The sequence below is a fragment of the Poromitra crassiceps genome, assembly GCF_964638095.1.
Source record: "Poromitra crassiceps genome assembly, chromosome: 11".
Lineage (NCBI taxonomy): Eukaryota > Metazoa > Chordata > Actinopteri > Beryciformes > Melamphaidae > Poromitra > Poromitra crassiceps.
This window is the reverse complement of record NC_139643.1, coordinates 20,209,275-20,235,999: the sequence shown is the minus strand read 5'-3', so window position 1 is coordinate 20,235,999 and position 26,725 is coordinate 20,209,275. Positions and strand designations below refer to the sequence as shown.

General features: G+C 43.2%; 1 protein-coding gene across 1 annotated transcript; it reads left to right on the top strand.

Annotated features, from left to right (window-relative positions):
* On the top strand, positions 1–24,769 carry LOC310784882 (chitin synthase chs-2-like; the record flags this gene model as incomplete). Its single annotated transcript, XM_083645916.1, has 22 exons — positions 1–29; positions 3,495–3,630; positions 4,754–4,942; positions 7,513–8,416; positions 8,891–9,074; positions 9,858–9,953; positions 10,187–10,378; positions 11,511–11,685; positions 12,205–12,309; positions 13,884–14,025; positions 14,789–14,989; positions 15,468–15,583; positions 16,121–16,289; positions 16,767–16,946; positions 17,825–18,082; positions 20,789–20,969; positions 21,682–21,716; positions 21,821–21,885; positions 22,199–22,309; positions 23,535–23,761; positions 23,880–23,940; positions 24,659–24,769. 22 exons carry the CDS (start codon positions 1–3, stop codon positions 24,767–24,769), a joined length of 3,867 nt encoding a protein of 1,288 aa, XP_083502042.1.
* Positions 24,770–26,725: the final 1,956 nt, after the last annotated feature.

Below are 26,725 nucleotides of genomic sequence, written 5' to 3'. Positions count from 1 at the left end.
ATGTCGGACAACAACAGACACATGCCAGAGTAAGTGATTTTTTTCTTCTATATTTATACAACTGCTATTACCAATAGAAGTATATTTTTAGTTATTACCACAAGCTATAAACAATAAATAACAAGGTAAAATAATAATAAGGTTGATTGAAATATGAATCAACCATTATTATCAGTTCTTATTTATGCCAAATTTTGATTGATACGCTGATTATGTTTTTGCACTGATAGTGATTACATTTTTTTCATAAGTAAGTAAGTAAGTAAAAGTTTTATTTCTAAAGCACCCCTCCCAGCACGAGTGCACAGAGTGCTGTACAAAATATGCCAGTCAAAACATTTAGGCCTATATGGCACTAGGGCATAATAGTAACATAGCATAACATAACAGCAAAAGTAGAATAAAAACTTAAAAACAATATACAAACATAAAACCAAGTGCAAGAGGACAGTGACGTGATGAACGGCCTAAGACTGCTCAAAACGCCTGCTTAAATAAGTGCGTCTTCAGGTGTCCCTTGAACAGGTTGAGGGAGGGAGCCGATCTCAGGACCGGATTCATCAATTGCAATTAAATTATTTAAGCAGAAATTAAACTAATATGTTTTAAGGCATGTAGTTCTTAAACTTTTTCATGTTAAGGACACTTAAACTGACACAAATTAGACTACAGACTGCCATTTAAAAGGATTTTGTCCCAGGGTCCCCCATCTGATAAGACGTTTGCTTTTAGATGTTTTCTTACAGAAAGTGTGTGAAACTCGTGGCCAAAACAGTCATACATTCGGTGTTATTTATGGATGGAGTTATAGTGAAAATAAATGATTCTCCTTTTTGCTGGGGAGTGGGGACCCCCTGGAACCCCCCCAAGGACCCCTGGGGGTCCCCAGACCACACTTTGAGAACCACTGTTTTAAGGTATCGTCACTCAATAAGAGTCTTGCTCTAAAACATGTTAGGGCTGAACCCCCATTGTTTTTATGTTGGTTTTAGGGGTCCAAGCAATGCTGGAACCCTATTGCTTTTGTAAGGATTATTACATTTCTATCTTCTTCTTCTGTTTCTCCCCTAAAAGTCCCCAAAACTATATGACCAAAAATGACCAAACGTGGCAAATAGGTCCAAGGTCTCATCCACTACTCAAGTTACAAAATCTATTGGTCAATTTGCCTCCTCTCCCTCCCATGATGCTATAACAAGCAATCTTATGTTTTACTATAACTTCTGATCACAAATGTTTTTCCAGTCTATTCTATTGGGTCGTTCCACATCTATCCACATAGGCCCCAATGGTTTGGCTTTTATCAGCCAATACAATTTTAATGACACACGCCCTAACACATAACTCATTAACCGTTGATTGAAAATGCCAAAGGCTCCAGGCAAAGGCTACTGTATGAGGCCCTCCATTTTGCTTGACGCTCATTGTTTCTTAAATCACTTGCATGAGCAATTTAAGATGTAATTCATTGCATTTACCAATTTTCTGATTGTGGTCCAGAGCTGTGGTCACATCCTGTGGTTCTCCAAAGCAAAACAATTTTTTGTTGTTGTTGACTAATAGATTGTATCACTGTCACTTTGAAGACATTTTGATTTTGAATATAGCTATAAATAACACTGTATAATGATGTTGAAATTACTGTGCAGCGGTTAGTCGCAGGGAAAATAGCAATCTCATAAATATACATAGCCTATAATTGTGCTCAATAAAAAGACAAAACACACACAAACAAAAGACAAACACTGACAAACACAAACACTAATCATTGCCAGGTTATTTGATAAACTGGGTCAGACAAAGGCTACACATATTGGGGGAAATACATAATGTATTTTATCCAGGCTATTTTACTCCCCTTGATGGGTAATGATGCAAGTGAATCTACATTCCAAAAAGAGAAATGGCCGGCATCACGGACTGGCTATTACATTAGCCACTTCATTGTTATAGTCTCCCTGTTTTTCATTGCTATCTTGTAGTTTTTCTTTTGAAAACGTTCTTGGGGTAACGTCTAAATTTTTAGGGAACTAGATATACTTGATTTATTTTTTACAATATAAATCCCCTCCTTATCAGTCAATCTGGCCACAACACAGGGGTGGAAATGGCCAGGTTTTACTGGGGGAACCACTTGGGTGGGGTTGGTGGGTGCACTGATCAAATAAAGAGCTGGATGCTTGACTGGCATTTGCTTATTGATTTTACTCATTACCATGAGCTACATAGAAAATATACCTAAAATAATATTTGTGGAGATCTACTGATTATTTCCCCTTCATTTTAGTAATGAGAGACTTGATGACTGCTTACCCAGCTGTTGTTTCAGCTATACATATATATATATATATATATATATATATATATATATATATATATATATATATATATATATATATATACGGTACGGTACGGTACGGTATATATATATATGTACCTGACCCTACACCAGTGGTTCTCAAACTTTTTCTGTCATGCCCCACTTTGGAGGAGGAAAAGTGTTCATGCCCCACCGCCCCAACAAAATTGTAACAAAATGGTCCAAGTTTAACTTTCATTGAAATAACATCAAGATCATGACAATTCCTTTGTATTTTCTTTCAGTAATGTTGTCCAAATAAAACAACAACTTCTATTTCAACTTTATACAACATTTTGTGACTGCTACATTTGCTTTTTTAAATACTAAATTAAAATAATCAAACAGAAATTGCAATTGCAATCACTTTGTTATAACAATATCAATAAAGTTATATCTAAAACATTGCATTAAGTCTTATTATCACTGTATTAGTGGCTGCAATTAACCTGTTTTGCACTGCACATATTTTCAAAATAATAACAATAAAGTGCAACCTGTGCAAAACTAAACAAAACAAGTTAAAATATTTGGCAATATGAATGAACCATCCATGGAATTAATGCAAAGTCACTACAGAAGTGGGGTTCATTTATTGCTCACCGGGTCAAAACATTGGTTCCGCACTGCATTTCTGCATTTACCCTGCGCCCCCCCCTGTTTTGCCACTGCACCCCACAGGGGGGGGCCCGCCCCACTCTTTGAGAAACACTGCCCTACACACAGTGTCCATGCTGTAGGCTCCCTGACCCTGCACAAAGGTGGAAGTTGGCAGAGACTTGAAGCTTAGGTCTTTAGACCACAAGGTTGAGAGTTCAAGACCCTGATAAACTGTGACCGTTTTGAAGTTTCATGCAAAGTAAACCAACCTTCAATCACAGTGTAGAAAACTCGAACCTGGTCAGACCATTACGTTTGTGGTAACCAAGCATAATGTCTTTCTCATTTTTGGACAAATTGACCAAAGTGATTTTAAAGTTGTCCTGGGTAGTATGGGACGCTACGCCCCCAACCCCTTCCCCCCTGAATTTGTCAGCTGAAATCAATGACGTTTTCTAATCAGGCAATATATTACTAGATACCATGCTATTGTCTATTCATTCCATCATTTTGACACTTTATTGTCTTTTCCCAGAAGGCCGTGGGACTCGTTCCAAGACATCCCAGTCATCCAACATGAACAGATTCCTTGGAAACTAGTCAAACTGCTCAAATTCCTCTGTCTCTGTGTGCTCACCCTGCTGGTGTTTGGGTTGGCTGTTTCCAGCAAGGTTAGTCGTGTTTCAATCTATATTGAACTTAATATGCATGGGAGGGGGGGGGGGGGGGGGGGTATCACTGTGATTCCATTGGAGGCACGGTGGCTGAGTGGTGGCTCTGTCCCGGGTCTTCTCTGTGTGGATGTTGCATGTTCACTGCGGCCGGTGAGCCTGCCGACGTAGGCGAGGCCGACGTAGAGCTCGCTAAAATGCGTGGCAAGGAAAAACAGATGAACTGGTTCTGCTTCTGCTGCGCGTAATGAGCTGCTGATGTGTGCCGATGCGCACAGACCGCGCTGCTGTAGTGTGCCTCCCGGGCTGGTCCTCATTGCTGTAGTGTGCCTCCCGGGCTGGTCCTCATTGCTGTAGTGTGCCTCCCGGGCTGGTCCTCATTGCTGTAGTGTGCCTCCCGGGCTGGTCCTCATTGCTGTAGTGTGCCTCCCGGGCTGGTCCTCATTGCTGTAGTGTGCCTCCCGGGGTGGTCCTCGCTCACCACAGTCAGACTGGGCTGCTGTAGTGTAGTAGTGTGCCTCCCGGGCTGGTCGTCGTTGCTGTAGTGTGCCTCCCGGGCTGGTCCTCGCTCACCACAGTCAGACTGGGCAATAGCATGGTATCTTTCTATTGCCTGATTAGAAAACGTCATTGATTTGGACTGTTTGATTTGTGGCTGTGTGAACACAAACGAACCAAGGCACAAATCCAACAATTGTATCAATTAAGTAGATGAATCGGAAACAAAGCAAACGACCCAGAGGTGTGAATACACCCTTAGGCTTGTTAAGGCTCTCCATGTGATTGTGGATGCGGCATACTTCAAAAAGAAAAAGAAACAATAACAGCTGCCCTCGGAGCAGGTTCTGCCTCTCCAGCAGAACTTCCGCAGCTCCGTTCTGACGGGTTACGCATCCGTTACGCGTCAGAACGGAGCGCTTTGGCAGAGCAGGAAATGGGAGATCTCCATGAGGAAAACACAGAGAGAAGGTAAACACTGCGCATGTGCCTAATATTACCGAGATGATTAATGATACAAAGTGGGTTGATTACCCGGTGAAGTCATCCTTTAAAATGAAATACTCCTTTTCTCCTTTCTCGCTCTGTAACAAAGCACTTCTCTCCACTCTGCTCTCTGCTGCAGGTCTCTTTCCTCCTGCTGATCACTCTGTCCAATGAGGCCACTTGGACCATCCCAGCTGACCAGAAACCCGTGGCCTTGCTGTGTATTGGCTGCGTGCTCATCTCTTCCAGTGTCCTGCTCCTTCTCAAGAGCATCTGGAAGGCAAACTTCAAAACCTCAAAGCTGCCAGCCAAAGTAACTGCAGCCGTGGTAAGGACGAGTGTGACAACATTTCAACGGCAACTTTTCCTGCTCTCTGACTGATGCCTCGGGCTAAGAAGAAAACACCCTTGTTGGTTCTTTATTTCTGTGAGTGTGCTGATGTTGTTACGGCAAATTGCTCCAGATGAGAGATGCTGGCTATGGAATTTTAAGGGTTGGCTGCTTTATGGCCAAATGACCAGGACAAACAGCGGGAGGACCACCACACCACTCCATTTAAAGAGCGTGGTGCAGGTTAACAAAAGTCGGACTTGTGATTACAACGAAAATACCCCAAAAAGGCAAAAAGAAAAGAAAAATCACAGGCCCCCAGGGTGGCGTTCTGCTGGGGCTGACACAGGGATGCAAAGTCATGGAGAGTGAAAAGGGTGACAGATACCAGGGCAGAAAACCATTCAGGTAAATGAGAAAATAGGGACCGCACTCGAGGAATATCGTTTTCATTTTCTTTAAAACGATATTCCTCGAGTGCGGTCCCTATTTTCTCATTTACCTGTGACATTTCTACATTGGACTACGCACCTGTCTGAGCGCAGTGGTTACCTCCTCTACTTTCAGAAAACCATTCAGAAATCCTCCTATTTTGTCCCCCATAGAAAGTTAGAAATATGGGCCCAATCCCAATTCTTTTCTTAACCCTCAATCTTAACCCTCAAGCTCAACCCTCAATCTTAGTAGCCCTCAAAACTAAGTGTTAAGGGCTATCTTGCTACTTTAAAATGGGACAGCCCTTAAAGGCATATACGTCTTCAGACTGTGGGGGGCAGCAATATGCCAAAGCTCCGTCCAGTCTGTCAATTCAAAAGAAGAGGAAAAAAGCATCCCTACAAATATTTCATTGATAATATAGATGTAGAAATTACGATAACCATTGTATTATCTTAGTAAATGTCATTTTATGGATTTCCGTTTTGGAGCCTAACACATTTGTTGTTGCTAACTATCGATAGTCAGTAGCCGTGCTGGTGTGGTCAAGCCATATTATTATTATTATATTATATTATAACATTGCTAACGTAGCCGAGTTAACACGGTCACCAGTTAAACCGAAACATGTTATCGGCACTGCTGGATGTTGTAACTACTGACTACCGTGTTCATGTGATAATAGTTTGCAGTTATCTCCCATGCTTTTTATCTAACGATCTATCATTAGATAAACAGCCTGGGAGATAACACTAGCCCGGTCATCTTACGAAAATGTCCGTGCAAACATTACCCGTAGGCTGTATTTTGATAAAAACAACTCAACAACGACATTACCACGAGAATTATGGCATTTCGTAACAACGTTAACAATGTTATAATATAATATAATAATAATAATATGGCTTGACCGCACCAGCTCGGCTACTGACTATCGATAGTTAGCAACAACAATTGTTGTTAGGATTCCAAAACGGAAATCCATAAAATTACATTAAACTAAGCTAATACAATGGTTATCGTAATTTTTACATCTCTATTAACAAGGAAATACTTAACTTTGTAGGGCTGCTTTTTTCCTCCTTTCGCCGCCATCTTCCATCTGAATGGATCTAGCTGATGACAGGCAACTAGGGGTGTCACGATACACTCAGTTCACGATACGATACGTATCACGATACTGGGTTCACGATAACGATACGATACGATACGATTTTAACAATATTTTTTTAAACTTGAATAATGACAATATATGACTGGAAAAGTAGTATTTTATTTGAAATGCACAAATACAAAACATGCTGTTGTGGGAAATTGTTATTACAATAACAACTAGAAAAAACATGAGATTGGAGATAAGGCTTATCTTGAAATAGAATGAGTTACACCGTCACTTAGATTTACTTTGAACTAAAAGGTTTCTCAGCAGTATAAATTCTCATTATGCATCTTCAGTTTTTCTTCAAACTCAAACAAGACTTTTCTTATTCTATTTTTTATGCATCTTCAGTTTTTCCTGTCAAGTAAACAGTTTTGCCAGAAACTCAATTGAATGGTTTCTCTCCTGTATAACTTCTCATGTGTCTCTTCAGAGACTTGTTCAACTGAACTACTTTCCACACATTGAACTTCAACAAACAAAGACGTTTCTTTGTCTATTTTTGAAAAAAAAAAAAAAAAAAAAAAAAAAAAAAAAAATCACGATATGAGATTTCATCTCAACGATACATATCGTGACGTTTTACTATCGCGAAATTTCGTGGGACGATATATTGTGACACCCCTACAGGCAACGGATTCTGGGATCACACTCACTGCCAAGGGTGGTCATGGAAAATCTCAAAAGTAAGGGACATACAGCCCTTAAACTTCACCCTTAACTCAACACACTGAGAATCGGGACAGCACTAGCACTTCGTGGGAGTGCGCATTTATGAGACTGAGGGTTAAGATTGAGGGTTAAAATAGGAATTGGGATTGGGCCATGGTTTTATATGGTGTTAGTTAATTTAATCTTTGTAGCTACATCACATTTACGGTATACATACTGTATATGTATATATATATATATATATATATATATATATATATTTACTGTCAAATGTATTCTTCTGTCTTCCTGTGTCAACCAGGTTCTGTCGATTGAGTTCCTGGTATCCCTGGGTTCAGCGGTTCTCACCATAGTGGCTATGCCACACCTGGACATTGTGAGCAATGTGACAATACTCAACAGTGTAGCTGTCCTGTCTGCGCTCCTACAGATTGCCTCCCAATGTATTGCCAAAGAGAGGACTCGGTTCCTCCTGCCATCTATATTTGCCTTTGTCCTCATCTTGCTGGGCTACTGTCTGTTCCTCGCCTTCTACCTGCTGGACCAAAACAGGAGCAAGATGGCACTTTGGGCAGGCCTGGCTGTCGCTGGGTCGTTCTTGACCTCTCTCAACTGGTGGCAGAACTACCTCCGATTGTTTACCGACGACGACAGCAGCTCAAACTTCCTGAGTGTTCTGTCTAAAGACATCAGGCGGTCCCAGAACGTGCTTCACATGCTCTCCAGCCTGCTCAGGATCCTTGTGACGGGTTGTGTGCTCGGAGCCTACGTCCCTCTGTACAAAATGGACTGGACCATCCTGACCGCCGTCCCACGCGGCGAGACGAGGACAATAGCAATCCTCATCGGGGTCCAGCTGATCTCCTCGGCACTGTGCCACTCATTTGCAGGGGTGGCCTGCAAGATGCAGGCCCTGAAATGTAGCTTCATCCTCCCTTTGTACTTGGCCTCTCTGGCCGTGATGGCCGTGTTTATCGCCCCGGTTTTTATTTATTATCAGGACTACAGGACAAACCTGAATGTGACCGACAACGACACCTTCACACACTACTGCACTGCAGCTGTGTACGGCAGAAACCAAACCCTGGCGGCTGGCATGTTCTCGCAACTCGGTTCAAATGTGACACAGAATCTTGTTTTGGATGTGACCCACACTCTCTGCTGTCGAGATCTGTCCCAGATAACTGGCATAGGTCTATTAACAGGTAAGATTCTTGAGCCTGTTAAAACTTACTATAAAATGTGGTACAATGTAACAAAAATACAATTAGACACCACAGGCTTATTATGCCTGTGCTTATGCCTCTGTATGTACAGTACACCTGAGAAGCTAGACCGAAAATGTGAATGTTTTCAGAGGGTCACGACGAGACACAAATATATGTTTTAATAGCCAGAAAGAGACAATGTGAAGGTTCTACACAGGCCACCACGTCACATACCTGTCAGAAACAATACCGTGTACAAGACATGACAACTCATTCTGGGAAATGTAGGAAATCGCTAACTGATACAAGTAGACAAGGTAGGTTGAGGGAAAGTGACCGTGGGTACAACAAATAAGTAGCCTACAACACAAAATAACTCGTTGAAGGTACAGAACATCACAGATTTATGATCCTGTAGTGTACTGTAAGGGTGGACGTTCTCCTTGAATGGTTCTGTTGATCCTGCCCCAGGTTTTGCAGTGGCCTGGTGGCTGGGTCTTCTGCTGGCCACTCGCCACATCTGGTTCCTCAGCCTGCAGCGCATTCAGAGAACCCAAAACCTGTTCATCAGTGGGATGTATGAGGGCGCCTTCATAGAGCAGTCCTTACTCCTCAACACACGGTTTGATATCCAGATGTCCGGCAAGAAGAAGACGTAAGTGTGGTTGTTGTGATGTGTGTATCTCTTTCTGTTTTAAACATGTTTGTTTTGTATTAAATATTGAATTTTTCTTCTTTTTTTTTATGAAGAGACAATACAGTCTTAATAGGGAACTATGTTATTAATACTGCTGCAGAATATAAGTATTTTAAGTAGGATTCGTATACGACGGATCAGCGTGACGTCACGACAACAAAAAAGTATGTCTGGGTGCCAGTGCAGCAGTTAACTAGTATGACTTGAGTTGTCCCAAACAAACATTAAAATCTCAAAAGCTAGACATCACATCGCTGATATTTTGACTTTGTGAGTGAGAGCAGAAGTACCTCAAGGGTCTGATGTATCTGCTATGCTAGAGTGAGACACACTCAAGGCTGCATAGGGTCCCATTATAAAGGCTGAAAAAAGCATAAAGCATAAACTTTCTCAAACAGTACAAAAGATCAATTAAAGCTAATTTAATTGGATAGAGTCCTAAAACTGCTGACTCGTTTAAAGTTTAAATAGAGTGTCTAGCCTAAATTATGAAGGAGCAGTTAGAGTTCGAACCATGGTTTCACCATGAACTGCCATTTAAAATGGACGACAGTTGCCCCCAGAAGCTGTAGACGCTGTTAGTTTACAAACATCCTGATCCTTCGTATTCGCTTCAGAGTAAAAAGTTAGGGATGTAGTGGGGACGTTTCAGCTTATAGGATTAACAACAAATCAACTGGCTGGACTTTGATTGTCAATTGTCTAACTGTAAATTAAACTTGCAATTCTTGTCTTTTCAAGTGTCAAGTCAACAGACCCAGTCAGAGTGTATCTATGTGCCACCATGTGGCACGAGACCTACTCCGAGATGATGCAGATCATTTTTTCGGTGTTCCGGTGAGTTCACAGACCAGACCAGTCCATCACAGACCAGACCAGTCCAGCTCACAAGAATATTATGGGCAGTCATTTTCCCATTCCAATATTGAGCAGTTGGACTTTTGGTTTTTGTCTATTGATCCCGAAAGGGAAATTGCACCTTTCTAGATCTTGAGAGCTCAGAAAAATCAGTCTAGGGAGGTATTCGCAAAATATCAAAGTATCTCCGTGTGATTCTCTCAACTCTCTAGACTGGACAAATACAGACCAATACAGCCAAAGAAGGATCCAGAGGACACTGATGTGGATCCAGAGGACACTGATGTGCTCTTCGAGACCCATGTCTTCTTTGACGATGCGTTCAAAGATGTTCCGGGGAGTGGGGGACGCCACGTTAATGAATATGCAGAGACCCTTGTGGAAACCATCAGAGAAGTTTACAGGTAAAATCCATGCTTAAACATGCTATACATGAACTGTTTTTACACGAGAGGATGTGCTTCAGTGTGATGCTTACGGACCAAGGCACTGACCGCATCACTGCAATGTCAATAATGACGGTCAAAGCACGCCCTTCAAGTATGATTTAGGCTACATTGCGTTTATACAACAGTTACCATCAAAATAAAAGTTATACTCAAAATGTATTCATTGTTGGGCAATTAGCTCCCAAATAAAATAAACGTTTGCTAGTTTTATCTCATCACAGTTGAACTGTGCGCCTGTGCAACTGTGCGCCATCATGCAACTGTGGGCCATCGGCTGCCCAATTATAGGATTCAGAGTTGCTTGAGTGAGTAAATAAATAAATGAATAAATAAATAAAATAAAATAAAATAAAATAAAATAAAATAAAATAAAATAAAATAAAATAAATGCAGTACATTTGATCTAATAAATACCCTTATATACACTTGTGCGCTCAATTTCCCGGGTGGAGACTCTGGAGTGACATCACTGGATACTCTGGTGTGACATCACTCATGACATCACAACTGCCCGAGTGACATCACAGTTGCGCACCCACTTTGCCGAATCGCTGCTACCCACCTCACTGATGATGTCACTTCTGTCACAAATCGTGACTGACACCGCACACAGCAGGTCCCAGACACCGCCCACTTAGCCAATTTTTATATATACCGTATATGTATATATATATATATATATATATATATATATATATATATATATATAGATATTACAGATGGCTGTAAACTATTTACATACATTTTTGCTAAAACAATAAATAATATGAAAGGATGGGAATCAAGGAAATCAACAGGAAATCAACAGGAAATCAACAGGAAATCAACGGTCGCTCAGGTAGTCCATCCCCACCACATCCACGTCTAAGGCGTGCCTTAGAACTGATAGCAGTTGTAAAATCACTGTAAATCACGGCCTCTAAATATGTAATATGTACAATGATTGATTGACAGGTGATCTTTGGGAAATGCAGTGCAGAAACACCACATAATTACAAACTTCACACCAAAGATTTACCCAAAAACAGAAATAGTAGGATCTAACAGATTGTCACTGTAAACGTTACTCTGTCATGCTCTGCATCAGTATCTTCATGGGGGATGATAGGAGCCTCTTCAGAAAGCAGCAGCACATCCCTGTGCAGAATATAATGACGACGCCATATGGAGGTCGTCTGGACATCACCATGCCTCACAACAACACGCTGGTAGTCCACTTCAAGGACAAGCAACTCATCCGCAACAAGAAGAGATGGTCTCAGGTGGGCAAATCATGTGATGGGTTAAAAAAAAAAAAAAAAAAATCATAAATAAATACATAAATACATAAAATATATATATATATTTTCAGATAACTTGTAACTTAAGACATAACTGGCTTTACTTTTATACCAGATATAATTTTGTAAGAATACACTCTCAATAAAAAATAAAAAAATAAATCTCCAAAATTCTGGTGTTACAGCAATCAATATCCCATTTGCATTTGGACCATTCGGCTGCGAGCCAGCCTGCTGGAAACTTCACTTAACTAGAAGGTTAACTTAATTATACTTAAACTTAACTTAGCATGCATTTACTTTAGATAAATTAATGATATCTATAGCAAATAATGTTGAGAGAATCACAATATACTGCACAGTGCAAAAGAAAAACAAGACAAGACCACCACCTAGCGGTTCAGTTTAGGCAACTGTCTTACAAAAACATTGGTTGTCTGAGTTTTTAACAAGGTATCTGTGTCAGTATGTATTTGCAAACCTTTATTTGTTATTTTCCAGGTAATGTACATGTACTACCTTCTGGGCTGGAAACTCATGACTAAACACTACACAGAGTGGGTGAAAGTGACGGGGGAGGAGGCTGAGCTGAAGTTCAAGATGATGGTAGAGGTGAGATGACAGAAAACGAAAACACTCACATGCGCACACGCGCACACGCGCGCGCACGCACGCACGCACGCACACGCACACACACACACACACACACACACACATTGATATGAGCCAGTCAGTGTCATCCACCAACAACAGCAACAGGATGGCTGTTTGATTACATTATGCTTGTATCAATGCTACATTGGTTGCCTTAGTTTCCACCCTTCTCAGAATAACATTCTGGAGGACATGTTTTGAATTTGTTGGCAAATTTAAAGATGTTGATGTCGGCATAAAATCCAAAAATATCAGTATCACCACCTAATTAAACCTATATCGGTCAAAGCTTTATGAACACTAGATTCAGCCTGTTCTCTTCAAACAAATAACACACAAGTTTCCACTTTCAGTGCAGTGAATATGCCAGACGTTCCAATTTTCTGCAGTGGATACGCCAAAGACACTGGCCGCGCTGACGAGTAAAGGAGTACGGGTGGCCCCACGGTAGTGTAGCCTGACTCTGCCAGACGGGGGCGGTATTGTGTAAAACAGATGTTTAACTCATTCCACACCAGGGTTTCTGACCATTGACACTTGAATGTAGGTTGGTCCGTCCCTCACCAGGAAGCTGAGAAAAATGCCCCCCGCACTAGAGAGCGGACGGGCGGGTCACACTCTCATCTTGCTTGGGGGGCTTCCTGGTGCTCGATGTGTGGAGGTCTGGGGGCATGATATTTGATGGCTGAAATTTACACTATGTGAGGGTTCACAAAGCAGATTACTAATCTAACTGACAGAAGTGATTGGTGTGCGATACCAGCTTCTGGTGAAAGAAATCCTTCGGCGTTGAGTGACTGTCACGAGCCCGTGTGACAGCGCGTGGAGCTCGGGGGGAAGCTGTTCGTTGCACCGCTTTGAGGCACCAGGCTGGATGTGTTTTATGAGCTTCCTCGATGAAGGGAGGTTTTTGCGGAGAACGCTTGCTGGTTTTATAATAACTCTGGCTTGTGGGCGATTATAGTATAGTAGCACTTCATAAGGTGGCCAAGAGCGCCATCTATCGCATGGCGGTGAAAAGATGACATGAAAACACGTGAATGGCGGGGAATGAGTTAAAGGGACTGTTTTGGGCGTGATTGACAGGTCGGCTGTCCAGTGATCATGCAGCTCGCCGGTCACGGACCAATAGCAGGCGGAGCTGCGGCTCTGTGGGAAACCCCCAGTCTCACACGCCGTCCCACGTCTCACGCAGCGGCCACACTTCAAAACGCAAGTCCAAAAACCAATAGATGACATTTATACAGTCTATGGTTGTGTGCAAGTTACTGCACACAAAATGACTTTGGTGCACACGTTGCACATATTTTGAAAGTGGAAACGAAACCTGTGTTATTTGTACGCCATGGGGTGAGACCGGGTTAGCAGATGATACTTTATACTACTACACTATATACTTTGATACTACAGGATATAGCATGATTCTAAACACTACATTTATACTTTGATACTACAGGATATAGCATGATACTACAGGATATAGCATGATTCTAAAACAGAGCAAATCCCTCTCCCTGTTCCTCCAGAAAGAGAAGCAGAACACCTACCTCCTGGCCTTAGACGGGGACACAGGTTTCCGGCCGGCTGCTGTGATGCTGCTGATCGATCGGCTGAAACGGTCCCCGGTTGTTGGCGCCGCATGTGGCAGGATTCACCCGACTGGTTCAGGTCAGCACACAGAAATACTGTAACGACCCCGGGCCCTTGGCTAAAAGTCCCTTTAGCTGACTGGTTAGTTAGGCCCAATCCCATTTCCCCCCCTTGGACACCCGACCCGGCGAAAACCACATGGGATAGTTTAATGTCCTGATTATGAAGCAACCCAATCGCCAGAATAAAATGTAAAAAAACAGAATATTATGTACTAGCTACAATATCAACTCAATCAATTTGAATAGGCTATACTATCCTATAGGCTAGCCTATAATGTTATAATCATGTTTTCCATGTGACTCCTGAGCAAACCAGTCAACTAATACAATTGTATAATTTAAATATGAATAAGTTATATAAAAAAAATATATAATTTCTGGTAATTATGCAATATGATGACAACATAAAATAAAAATAAGAATTAGGATTGTACCTTAGCGTGTCCGTCTGAGGCCTAGGAGCCCCGGGCTCGAGACACTGTGCCTCCGATGACCTCAATCCTATATCCCACTTCTGACACCAATGTAACAGCGCAGGGGTGTGTCTCGAGAACCACTGTTCTATTCTAATCGACTCAATTATCTCATCTAATCGATTTGATTTGATTCCATTCGATTCAATTCTGTTTTCCTTGATCTTGAGAGCATCTAAGTGAAAAATTCAACAACGGAAACTGTATTCTACTTTATATCTATTCTATACATTTGCAGTAGAGCAATCTAAATGTGAATTTGTTTTGCAGAGGTTTAGTGTCATAATATATGTGTTCCCTTATCAGGTCCCATGGTTTGGTTCCAGAAGTTTGAGTATGCTATAGGCCACTGGCTCCAGAAGACAGCGGAGCACGTGTTCGGCTGTGTGCTGTGTAGCCCGGGCTGCTTCAGCCTGTTCAGGGCAGCAGCTCTCATGGACAACAACGTGATGAAGAGATACTCCACCAAGTCCCTGGAGGCCAGACACTACATCCAGTATGACCAAGGTATAGAGGCCATTCTACAAACACTGATAGATCACTCGGTGTCTCTCCTTCAATCTCGCTGTCTTATAATGATAATAATAATAATAATAATAATACTAACATTAATAATAATAATAATAATAATAATAATAATAATAACAACATTATTAATAATAATAATAATAATAATAATAATAACATTATTAATAATAATAATAATAATAATAATAATAATACATTGTATTTGTCATGCACTTTTCATTTAAGATAAATCTCAAAGTGCTAGTCTTTCACACATTATCCCTCTCACTTTCTGCCACTCTCTCCCTTTCTGTCACGCACGCACGCACGCACGCACGCACGCACGCACGCACGCACGCACGCACGCACGCACGCACACACACACACACGCACGCACGCACGCACGCACACACACACACACACACACACACACACACACACACTCTCTCTCTCTCTCTCTCCCTCTACCTCCCTCTAGGGGAGGACCGCTGGCTGTGCACTCTGCTGCTGAAGCAGGGTTGGAGGGTGGAGTACAACGCAGCATCTGATGCCTACACCAACGCCCCAGAGGGGTTCAATGAATTCTACAATCAGGTACAGTAAGCCCTAGAAATGAGTCAAACTATTTTTTTCAGCTGGACTTTTCTGTACCCTACTTAGTGTATCAGACCCTTTTCATCTCCCATGGGGAAATTGAGAGGTTGTTTTTATTCGTTGCACAATGACAAATCAGAGTCCTGTGTCTGATTTTCAAGACCTGGCCCCGCCCCGCCCCCGCCCCACCCTAGCATACAATATACAGTGATGCGTGAGGGCTTGGGAAATGGCCGTAGCTATAGGGGTAGGAAGGTGCTAGAGTTGGGATTGGAGGGGTGTGTAGGATTAGTGGCTAGTTGGATATGGGTGGTGTTGGGGGGCACTGTGGTCTAAAAGGTTTCTGGTTGTTCTCCAGACTTCAGTTGTTACAGTAATTACCAATGTCTTTGGCTCCATCCATTGGGTTTTAACTCAATCAATAAGATTATTTCTAACTCCAGATCTGCTCTGCCTCTGATAAATATAACTAAAATTTCTGAAAGACACACGAAGTCTGTGTGGTGACATACGATTATATCACATTTCCATATTCAGCGTCGTCGATGGGGACCATCCACCATGGCCAACGTTGTGGATCTGCTGGGCTGCACCGACATGATCTCCAAGAGGAACTCATCCATCTCCAAACCCTACATGTTGTACCATCTCTTTGGCATGAGCTCGTCCATATTGGGGCCCGCCACCATCTGCCTGATGATTTCAGGTTAGGTTTGATTGTTGTCTCTCTGTGTAAAAAATACAGTGATCATTTTGGGCCTTGAGATACAGCAGCTATACTTGGTGCATGATTGTCTGTATTATTGAGAGATCGCGGCATCTCTGTCTGTCTGTCTGTCTGTCTGTCTGTCTGTCTGTTTGTCTGTGTGTCTGCCTGTCTGTCTGTCTGTCTGTCTGTCTGTCTGTCTGTCTGTCTGTCTATCTGTTTGTCTGTCTGTCTGTCTGTCTGTCTGTCTGTCTGTCTGTCTCTCTGTCTCTCTGTCTGTCTGTCTGTGTGTGTGTCTGTCTGTCTGTCTGTCTGTCTGTCTGTCTGTCTGTCTGTGGAGAGATGGCGAGGTCTATACTAGACTGCTGTGTTTGAAACAGCTGGAGGAGTTTTTGTGAGATATCAACATACAATATGAACTGATCTGTTGTGAAAGCAGACCCTGACTGAGTGTGCTTTCTGTATTCTGTATTTCAGGGAGTTTTACCTTTGTGTTTGGCATTCAGCCCACCACTGCATTGATCCTGGCTGTAATACCTCCTGCTATCTATCTGGCTCTCTGCTTCAAGCTCAAGTCAGACACCCAGATCCTTATTGCAGGAGTTATGAGCGTCGTCTATGCCTTCTTCATGTTGGTAGTGGGAATGTCCATTATAGGTAAGTGGACCTTAAGCCTAGCCACTCAATATCAACCACAGAAAAACCACATTTCAATATTTTATTTAGCAATTTTTCAGAACATAAGAAACAAAAAGCATACATAATGTCATCAACATTCCAATGTTACAACGTGGTGCTGCCAGCCGAGTAAGGTGCTTATGTACATGAAGGAGATGTGCGTGGGATCCCACGCAATGGGGTCTATGAGAAACCAGCTGTCGCTTTTAACCTCATCCAAGTAGACCAGAAACGGGTCCAAGATAGTTGAGAATGTCTTTTAAGTAAGTTGGTCCTCAGGAATCCGAGTCTCTCCATGTGTATAACCGAGACCATGTCCGTCAGCCACAGCTGAAAAGAAGGTTGGGAGGGGGACTTCCACTCCTTCAGAATGAGTCTCTTGGCGACAGTTGTACCCTGCGTCAGAGGGGATTTCTGAGCAGCCGAAGATGGCGAGTTCCGCCTCCGGCTGAAGGGTTACTTTATAGGCCTTAGACTTAGAGTACCAATCAAATATTCTGGCCCAGAATCTGGTAAATGAAGGGCAAAACCAAAATTCATGGGACAGTGTGCCCTCTAGCACCTGATCACCTATCACATAGTGGTGAGACAGACGATAGATCTTGTGCAACCTAGACTTGGAATAATGAAGACGGTGAGTGACTTTAAATTGGATCAGCTGGTGTCTACTGTTAATTGAGCAGAGTTGGAACCAACATTCCAATGTTTTGAGTTTTGAAGCACAACAAAAACATAAACATAATAATTATACAGTAGCCTCATATTGTCTTTACCATGCATGACTGGGTGGTGGCAGTAGCCTATAGGTTAAGGATTGAGCCTTAACTTATCCGTGCTAATGTTTTATCCTCCATCAGGCAACATTGTGAAGGACCAAACCATCCTGACTCCCAGCAGCATCTTCATCGTCGCCATGGCAATCCTTTACCTGTTCACGGCGATACTGCATCCCCAGGAGTTTTCCCTGGTGTTTTACGGCTTCCTCTACATCCTCTGCATCCCCAGCGCCTACCTCCTATTGGCTATTTACACCATGGTCAACATGAACAATGTGTCTTGGGGCACCAGAGAGACGGCCAAGCCAGCAGCCCCTCCACAAACAAGAGTCCAGAAAGGTAGATGCCAGTTTGAACCTTGAAGTAGAATAGAAAAGAACAGATCACATTCAACACTTAAAGGAGAACTTACCTCCAAAACACTTTTTTTCAGCTTTTAACCAATATATATGACTTTGGGGGTGATGTGTGAAGAATGCTGGTCAAAATGTCCACATTTGTGACCAAACTGTTGCCATTTTACCATTTGTATCATTTTTCAGCAGCATACCTGGCATAAGCGCCCTCTAAGGGTGGAACACTGCTTTTTTTTGCCCCTCAAATGAATGGGAGATTTGGTACAACCTGACGTCAGGTTGTCCCCAAAGACTATGGGATTTCAAGATAGTTACTCCCCTACTCCCCCTGTACCCTTTCGGCTCCTCACAACTCCAAGCCTATTCCCATGATGTCACTTGACCTGTTAATCACCTGTAAATTGATTACAATCGCCTGTTATTTTCCTACCAACTCCTATGTAACACAATACTATCAATAAACGCCACTATAATCATAAAAGGAACGACATGGCCATCATATCATCAATCATAAGCACTTTCTCCCGGCCAGTCAAGCGGGAGAGTCAGTCTGCTCTCATGCACATGCACGGAGCCCCAAGCTCCGGGGGCGCGCGCAGCAGCAGCAGCACGCTGAGCCTCTCAGTCATGGCCGCGGGGGCTTTTGCATGGGAACAGTCTGACATTTCCGCAAACAAATCTCATCGCAGTTTAGCGCACATGTAAAATATAACGCTATACTACGACGTGACAACGTGACAAAGCTTCTCTAAACACATCGGCTACTATAATATATTTCCCTGCATCTCCTACTGAGATTATATCGGTATTGAGTTTGGACAGACTGAATGGGCTGACTGAGGAGGAGCTCTGCCCTGCGCTGCCTGCGCCCTGAGAGGAAAAATCAGAGGTGCTGTAACTTTTAACAAGAATCACGAAAAGCCCCAAAACGCAAATTAAAAACGGATTTCATGGCGCGGTTTATCGCTAGTTAGACGAGGGAATGACGTGGAGAAATCTCGCATTGTGTTACCCCAGAGCGGGGTTTTGTATTGTGCGGTGTGCTGTGGTAACGAGCCTCGCGTCAATATGGTCTTTTAGCGATAGATACACGCTACATACACATACATGGAGAAAAATAATTAAATTTCTACTTCGCCACTGAATGGCCAAATTGATATAACTTTCAACCATTTTAAGCAACACTGTTTCCATACAGGCTACCAGCGTTGGCTGTTTGTTGATATTTATAAAGATATTGCCCCTCTCAAATAAATTATTTTTGAGGCGGTGGGCAAACTGTAATGGCGTCGATTTCCGAAAAAAAATCCTGACTTGAACACAGCCAAAGAGTATAGTATAGACAAGAGTATATGTCATTTCTTGGTTTTTTCCATAGGTATTTTCAAATCACTGTTCTGATACATATCTAGGGGGTAAGTCCTCCTTTAATAATATTGTCAGTTTGGCTCTGAATGGCCTATCAATACCAAACTTGGTAAAGCATCAACATTATGACTTAGTAACGCCACACCAAGCGTGACATCGATAGTCAGGAATTAGGGGGGGGGGGGGGGGGAGTAAAAACACAATTGTGGTGCTATTAGCCCCTCTCGGGTCATGTCTATCAAAGGAGTGGACGCTATACCCTTACAGAAAAACCACATGAACTTCACATGTGCAAAATCACATGTTTTTCCACATGTGGAAAACATGTTGCTATACAACATGTGGCAAAACATGTTATCACGTTATAAAATCACATTAGAAAACATGTGTTCCACATGTTTTCACATGTGAAATTTAACATGTGTCCACATGTTTCACCACATGTGGACACATGTGAACGTCATGTGTTTTTTTTTCTGTAAGGGTATCTCTTAGTGATGGGACGCACATGTCCATATTAGGCTCCCGTAGACAGCGCAGCTCTCTCTTTTGCCCTTTCACAAGATGGCGGCATGGCAACAGCGTGCCTGTGTTAGTGGATAGCGTATCGTAGTTTATCTTTTTTGGAGTCCTCTTTGGTTCCGTGTCCTGTCCCTGTGTGAGGAATGTCCAAACTAAACTGCAACAGAGTCCTCGAACCCAAACAAACAGCTGTTCGAGAGACGCAGAGGCATCGCCTGAGCTACAACAAAGACAACTAGCCAGGGGAGTGAATGATGACAGCTGTTCTTACTTTTCTTATCTTATTCTTATCTTATCTCGTCTCTTATTAGGATTATTGATAAAGCTAGCGACCCTGCCTGTAACCCATAGGAAATAATGGTGTTTTAATCTTTTTTTTTGCGTTCTCGTGCAGAGATTTTCTGTTGTTTTCAGAGATGTCCGTATTCGTCCGTATTTGCCTTTATTTAGATAGGACAGTAGGCAGACAGGAAAGGTGGGGAGAGAGAGAGGGGATGACATGCGACAAAGGACCTCGGGTCGGATTCGAACCCGTGTCGGCCGCGCCTGAGCCTCCGTCGCACGCGTGCTGCCAGTGCTGACGCGCTCAGATTTCTGATTTTAACATCAGAATTCTGCCTTTTTTCCTCAGAATTTTGACTTTCCCCACTGTGAATTCTGGGATTAATCTCACAAAATGTTTCATGTGTGACCCTAATCTTCTTTTGGATTTGTCTCATCTATGCCCTTATGCAATGTGCTGTATAATTTCACTTTATGATTCGAGTCGACTGACCTGAAACTGAAATGACCCTTGCAGCCAGAGGTGCCTGGGAATGGCTCCTCCTGTATGGCAGATGCTGTAAGAAACCCTGTGCGAAAGGCAGTCGAGAAGAAGTCGGCATCAGCCAGGAGAGCCTCGGACCTGAGGTGGTACAACCTGTACCTCGACCCAAAAACACAGTTGTGGAGGATGTGGGGAGCACTGTGGAGGAGCAGAGGTACGTTCTGAGGGTGAACAGCCCGCTCTCACTCTGACGGCCTCCTATATCGCCGCTCTGTCTGCACGAACCATGGTACCCTTGTGCGCAAATGATGGACGCCTACGGGCGGACCGTTAGGGTCAGGCAAAGGTCAAGTTTTACTGTTGGTCTGGACCACCCTCCCTCTCCCTGGGTGGGGGTGGGAGGGGGCTCTCTGACTCCGCCCCCCCCCCCCAGCCCCTCCTCCTGGAGACCCTAACTCTAAGCCCCCCACCATATCCAAACCCTAACCCCAACCAAGTGCGTACCAGTGCCTACCCCTAACCCCCCTCCTCCCCCTACAGTATGCCTATCCCTAAAGACCCCCGGCCAACGCCTAAACCCAACCTGTGGAGACCCAGGTGCTGGCCCAGGTCCACCCGCACAGTGCTCGCTTGTTTAACGGTCCGCCGGTGGGCGTTCATTATTTGCACACAACTGCACCGTGCTCATATCCGACGCACAAGGTGCGTGAAAGAGCGCCGATATAGAACCCCATCGGAACGAGAATGTGTTGCAGTGAAACACTGGAATAGTTCAAGGTGTTTCCTGAGCTGCCAGTGCAATGTTTGAACAGGTGAATGGGTGGGTGGGTGGATGGATGGATGTATGGATGGACAGACAGACAAATGGATGTATGATATTAATCACCTCTGTAATTTACTGATTTTGAGTTCTGATTTTGTTTCAGGCAAGAGGAACCTCCTATCAGATGCACTAATCAATGTAAGGCTAGATACACATCCAAACACTGACATTCCAGTAGACTCTAAGATGTTACATCATGTTGTCTGAAATTCTTCAATCCCACCTCCCTGCTCTCTCTCCAGGCTGGGTCTCACAGCTACAGAGCATGTCTGATGACATGTGGCTGCAAGAAAAAAGACTTCAAAAGGTGTGTAGATCCCTTCATCACGTCACCATAACTGTCTGCCTTTGAATCACATCGGAACAAGGGAGATTATTTAATTTGTTTAAAAAAAGTGAAGCCACCATATACGTACACTTGTCAAAAGGGGATAACAATTATACTTATAATACTTTTTTAATTATTGCTATATTTGCTGTGTGTCAATCAAATTACCTGACAAATACAAATGCAGCAATGAATGTGGTTTGGAAGCACCAGCAAATATTTCTGGCATACAAAGAAAGTGCAATATAATATTATGGAACTTTGTCTAATGAGTTTCTGTATTTCTTGTCAGGACGAGGAGGCGTTCTGGATAGAACTGCAGACAAAGTACCTAGGACCTCTTCCTGAGGACAAGAAGAAACAGAAACAACTCACCAATGACCTCAGGGAGCTCAGAAACAAGGTAGCTGTGTGTCCCAAACCACAGGATGGAGTTGAATTGCATGTACTTCAGTGTAATATCATGTACTTCAGTGCAATATCATGTACTTCAGTGTAATATCATGTACTTCAGTGCAATATCATGTACTTCAGTGTAATATCATGTACTTCAGTGTAATATCATGTACTTCAGTGTAATATCATGTACTTCAGTGCAATATCATGTACTTCAGTGTAATATCATGTACTTCAGTGCAATATCATGTACTTCAGTGTAATATCATGTACTTCAGTGTAATATAATTCAACCAGAAACAAGTTATAAAGAGTGGTAATGCGTCATTCTGACACGTACAGTAAGGCCATGTTCAGACTAGGAGGCCAAATCTGATTTGTGAACTTTAATAGCCTATTAATGATTCTATCCAGATTGGTTTTAGTAGTAGTAGTATTAGTTTCCAATCTGTTTTCGGCTGATGTGACTTCAGTGTGGACGCGCTGATCGCCCACATCAGATTTGAGAGTGCCTTTTGCAGGGGGCGGGGACTTGAAGAGCAGAGAACAGGCATGCAAACACTGCCAGAAACATTGTATGTTGGCTCATTGGCTCATTGTATCTGGACACACAGATCCGACTTGAACACTTGCCCAAATCAGATTTGTGGCAGTGCGGACACACTCCCAAATCAGATTTGGGAAACCAATCAAGATAATGATGATTAATGACTTTAGCAGCAAATCGGATTTGCCTGTAATGTGAACATGGCCTTAGTGCATGAAAACATGAAGACATGGTAAAGGCTCCCCATCTGCATAATGGGTAATATTACCAACATTATACTGATACAAAGCAGGGTGAAAATCAGCAAAGACTTCCTTTAAATGTGACTGAAAGCAATTGTTGATGCCTCCATTGTCCTCCATACAGCAACTACCCGCCAACAACTATCGGTGTGATGCTCAATGCTCACAGCTAGCAGCCAATCACAATTGACGTTTAACCCCACATAAATTCGACAGTTAAACCAATGAAATCACAGGAGGCGGGATTAAACATTGAATGTTGTACCCCGTCCCATGCTGCAGGATGCAGACAGGTAGTCAATATTCTTAGTGGATTTTCTTCCAAAGTCAGAGCTGGCAGTCTATGAAGCAGCAGGACAGGAGAGAGAGGAACAATTTCCCCACACAGGCCAGGATTTAGTCCACAAAAGTAATCTGATTTGATCCTTTCTCATTGTGCATAGATCACTTTTGCCTACTTCATCTGTAACGCCCTGTGGCTGGTGGCAACGTTCACCCTTCAAATCTTCAACTCTTCCAACGAAGCCGCCCTCACCATCACCATCCCCATGGTCGACCACAACCTGCAACCCACTGGAACGGACATCTCCATCGAGCCCATCGGCTTCATGTTCATACTGGCCTATGCCTTGCTGGTTGTGATCCAGTTTGTGGCCATGCTGTACCACAGGTAATCTCATGGATAAGATCAAATGTATACACTTTCTCACTACAATATTTGGCATTCATGTTAATCCATTAATCTCATTTTAATGTAATTGTTGGTGTCTTTGTCTTTGTTCTTCCAGAGTATGCACTCTGGTCCATTTAGTGGCGTTTGTAGACACTGAGTCCAAGGCTGCCGAGCAGGTAATCTACTACTGCTGATACTATACTACATTACCGCTACTGCAATCTGGGAACAGCCCTGCCTTTTTTCCCCGACTTCCTGCCACCGTCACTTCCTTTTCCGCGTCAGTTTCTAATAACGTTAACGCATAAACACACTGCATAGAAGATGTCAACTCGTCTCACAACAACAGTGGAAAATGACTGGAGGTGTAGTTGTATCGCCAAAATCGCGGCGCAAGTTGCTATTCGCACGAGCACGGACGCAGAAAAAGAAGTGAGGGCGGCAGGAGAGGCGCGCTGTACAGGAAGCCGGGAAAAAGGGTACTGTAACTGCTACTACTATGGATGGCACAGTGGTTCAGTGGTTAGCGCTGCTGCCTCACAGTGAGAAGGTCCTGGGTTTGAAACCCGGTCTGTCTCAGGTCGTTTCTGTGTGCAGTTCTACCCATAAAACATGTGGTTTGGCGCAAAAAAATAACAATGGGGGAAACATCGAAAATTTGATTCCCCCTGCGTGTTGGGTTTAAAATGGCCATTTTTGGCCAGGGCCAAAAATGTTGGCAGCATGGTGATTGGCTCCCAGCCAGAAGGTCTGAGTTCGCTATACGTCCCCTTCCTGTGTGTGAATGGGAGTGAGAATGTCTAATCTTTGTTGAGTAAGAATAAGAACATAAATGAACGTTTGATTCAGGTGTGGTGGCGTTCATCTTCTAATCTTCATTCCAACCCTTCCCAGGTCACAGATCCTGAACCCGTCAGGCGTAATGATGATGAGGATAACGACGACGACGACAGTGGAGAATTTCCCCCAAACTCCAGAAGTGAAAATGGCGGGACTCTGGTGTGAACTGCTTTGAAATGACTACTGTATTATTTGAATGGTAAAATGGCCTGCATTTATATAGCGCTTTTATCCAAAGCGCTGGCAGGTTACCACGGGAGGAATTTGGGGTTCAGTGTCTTGCCCAAGGACACTCCGACATGCAGACTGGAGGAGCCGGGAATCGAACCACCGACCTCTTTTATCCAAAGCGATTAGTGGACGACTCGCTCTACCTCCTGAGCTACAGCCGCCCGGTATTTGAGACAAAATATAATCATTATTAATATTATTTATATTGTTTATTTGACTCCAGTCTAAAAAAAACCCAATACTTTTAACAAACCAACTTGTCATGGGTGTGATTAGAGGAAATTAATGACACAAATCAGTCCCTCCAGGAGTTTGCCGTCGTAATAATTAATGTAAATGTCATATTCTAATCGTAAAGTCATTTTCTGGTAAGATAAGAAACTTTCCAAAACTTTAGCTCCCAAACTAAATAGCATTATTTTACAATCATATTTTCATGGTGGGGTGAAATACAGTGATGATGATATACATTTAATTAAGGATAAATCAGAGTGGATCAGCCCATAAAAGTATATAAATATGAAATATTTCCCACACTGTCCCTTCTTCTTACTGTACGTTCACACCGGCCAGATTTTCAGATATTTGCGCAACGAGATCACATACAAAGTCAATGTAAACGCGAGAGTAGATGTGATTTCACCCCGGGGCACGTATGAGGCGAGAGACAGGTTTTTTCACGGCGCGAAAGACGTGATTTTTGCCTCATCGCCCATTCGCTCCAGAGAAAAAAAGTCACTTGAAAGCGCCAACCTGGACAATTTATTGGCCAGATCAACCTCGAGACGGCCGGGAAGGATTCTGGACGAATTAGCAGAAATGATTGTGGCGTGTTTGGTGGTGTTTTGGCTTGCGTTGGCTGCGGGAGAAGTGAATACTAACGTTAGCATGAGCCAGGAGGCACTGTAACTGCCTGTTTCCCCTGCGGGTGATATGAGCTGGACATGACCAAACGAACAGGGACTTGATCTGTTACTGCAGTGAAACAATGTTCCATAAGCATAACGGTAACGTTAGGCATATTTCAGACTGTTACATTATCCACACAAGATGGTAACTTAGCGGAGCTTCTGGGTACGTGGTAAATCGATTAGCTATATTACAGCTGCGTTAGCAAGCAAGCTAATGTTATCTAATAGCCAGCCAAAACCACATTATCACAGCAGCTCACACAACAAGCTAATACAACAAGCTAACATTAATGTGAAAGTTCCCCCCATGAACCGAAAACAAAGCCCGACTCTAGTTCGCCCCGACGGGGGTCACATTGCTGCAGTTTGGCCAGACCGGTGTCATGACCGGAGTTTTGCACCCCCGCCGAGAATTGCGGGGACACCTCGGCATTCCGAAATGTTGGCACTCCGAAATACCGGCATTCCGACAAAATTGAGATCTGTCTCGCCATTGCGAAAGAACCCTCCCCCAGACCCTAACCCTAAACCTAACCTCTCCCACCCCCCACGCCTAAGCCTAACCTCCCCCAGAACCTAACCTCTCGGCGAAACATTTTTTGGAGATAAAAAGGGCCGCCTCTCCGAAAGCATAGAAGTCAATGATCGGAATGCCGACACTTCGGAATGGCGAGGTGTCCCCGAGAATTGCACCCCACCATATTTTGGGGCTGTTTTAACTTAAAAACAGGGATGCAAATCTCGGCAGGTACAAACCGCCGAGATTTGCATCCCCCTCCATAAAGCCAGGAGAGATCCCCAGGTCTCGAGGTCATCTGTACCCGGATTTTAAGCACCAAAGTCGGCTTCCATGAGCCAGAAGAGAGCCCCAAGCATGGAAGTCACCTCCACGCGGATCTAATGCATCAAAGTCGGTCTCCATGAGCCAGGACAGACCCCCTGGCTTGGAGATCACGTCTACCGACAATTATATCATTTG